This window comes from Vicia villosa, unplaced genomic scaffold (genome assembly GCF_029867415.1).
Source record: "Vicia villosa cultivar HV-30 ecotype Madison, WI unplaced genomic scaffold, Vvil1.0 ctg.002178F_1_1, whole genome shotgun sequence".
Lineage (NCBI taxonomy): Eukaryota > Viridiplantae > Streptophyta > Magnoliopsida > Fabales > Fabaceae > Vicia > Vicia villosa.
Window position 1 is genome coordinate 56,334 of NW_026705860.1, and position 1,888 is coordinate 58,221.

Below are 1,888 nucleotides of genomic sequence, written 5' to 3' on the forward strand. Positions count from 1 at the left end.
TCCGAACTCTAAACCAAAATCTGATGATATCCCGACCTGAGATCAATCTTTGAGAACACACAAGCTCCTTTCAATTGATCCAAGAAGTCATCAATCCTCGGTAGAGGGTACATGTTCTTTATGGTTACCTTGTTCAGTTGACGATAGTCGATACACAATCGCATACTACCGTCCTTCTTCTTCACCAACAAAACTGGGGCTCCCCATGGAGAAACACTAGGACGAATGAAGTGTTTCGCCAACAACTCCTCTAGTTGACTCTTCAACTCCCTTAACTCTGTAGGAGACATTCGATAAGGGGCAATCGAAACTAGAGCGGTACCCGGAATAAGATCAATAGATAATTCAAATTCCCTTTCTGGCGGAAGAGAAGTAACATCCTCAGGAAATACATCGGAAAATTCACACACAACCGGGATCGCCAATACACTCTTATTGTCCTTGGAGTCCGACGTAAGAACCAAAAGGAAAGACTTCTCTTGAGCAAAAAGGTAATTGATCATGTTAACCGTACCTTCAAGAAGCTGCTCAATGGCCTCGGTTGATGTAGTCTCCTCATAAGGAATGAAGATGGCCTTCTCATTACATAAGATGTACATGAGTTAGCTGACAACCAGTCCATACCCAAAACTACATTGATCTTCTTAAGCGGTAGACAAATGAGGTCAATCAAGAATCTACGACCATTGAAAGTAATAGAACACTCCTTGCAAACTTCTCGAGCTTCTACTACGTCATCAGTAGCCGACGAGATAATCATAGGATTCGGGAGAGGACTTGCTTCAAAACCAAGCCTTCTCGCACAATGATAGGAAACAAAAGAATATGTTGCTCCACAATAAACTAACACAAACAAGGGCTGATTATTAACATAACACGTACCAGCAACAAGATTGGTGTTCCCTTGAGCCTTCCTAGCATCCAAGGTGTAAACACGACCTGTAGTCTTTCCAGGAACGTCCGGGGCTGTACAATACTTCGCAAAGTGACCCGTCATTCCACACTTGAAACACTTCTTCGCATCGAATGAGCAATTCCCATAGTGCCTCCTATTGCACTTTCCACACTGAGGAGGTTGACTAGAACGATCCCCATAAACTAGTTTCTTCATAGCTGGAGAATTGCGGGGTTTCAAATGCTGCCCCGACCTCCCTTATTCCTTACGAACTGGCTTGTTCTGCTCTCTTTCTTCCTGAACCCTCTTCAATGTGTTTTCAGCAACATAGCATTGCCTCAAACACTCAGCATAAGTGGTAAACTCCCTTTGAGACACACTGTGCACAATATCAGCATTCAGCCCCATAAGAAACTGATCAATCTTCCATAACTCATCTGATGCATAAGCAGCTTGTCTCGAAAAGGCAGCCATGTCTTCGAATTTCTTAGCATATTCAGACACTGACAGGTTGCCTTGCTTGAAGGATTGAAACTCACGCTCTTTCAAAGCACGCACACTGTTGGGATAGTACTTCTCCAAGAACGCTGTCTTCAAGTGTTGTCAATATTTTGGAATCCCTTGGTTAGTGAAATACGTAGATTTTGTATTCCACCATCTACCTGCCGGTCCCTTCATCTTCTGAGCAGCAAAGATCACCTTCTATTCCTCTGTACACTGGATAGCCTGAAATATCATCTCCATGCCATACAACCAATCTTGAGCAACCACAGGATCCAAGCCACCCAAGAACTCTGGCGGATCCATCCGAAAGAAGGCACGAAAGTCAGGCCCTGCTGCAGCCAGAGTAGTAGGAGCAGGAGCGGTTAGTTGTTGTCCTTGCATGCCTTGCATGATCTGCATCATCATTTGATTCTGCTGCTGCATCTGTTGCATTATCTGCACCCAAGGCACGCCTCCATTCTCCGTTTCAGGCTCAGGTTCCACAGTCAT

General features: G+C 44.5%; 1 protein-coding gene across 1 annotated transcript; it reads right to left on the reverse strand.

The window, feature by feature from the left end:
- Nucleotides 1–1,153: 1,153 nt before the first annotated feature.
- Nucleotides 1,154–1,888, reverse strand: LOC131638115 (uncharacterized). The gene is made up of 2 exons (XM_058908665.1): nucleotides 1,612–1,888; nucleotides 1,154–1,482 (listed from the first exon to the last, which is right to left on the reverse strand). Exons 1-2 carry the CDS (start codon nucleotides 1,886–1,888, stop codon nucleotides 1,154–1,156), a joined length of 606 nt encoding a protein of 201 aa, XP_058764648.1.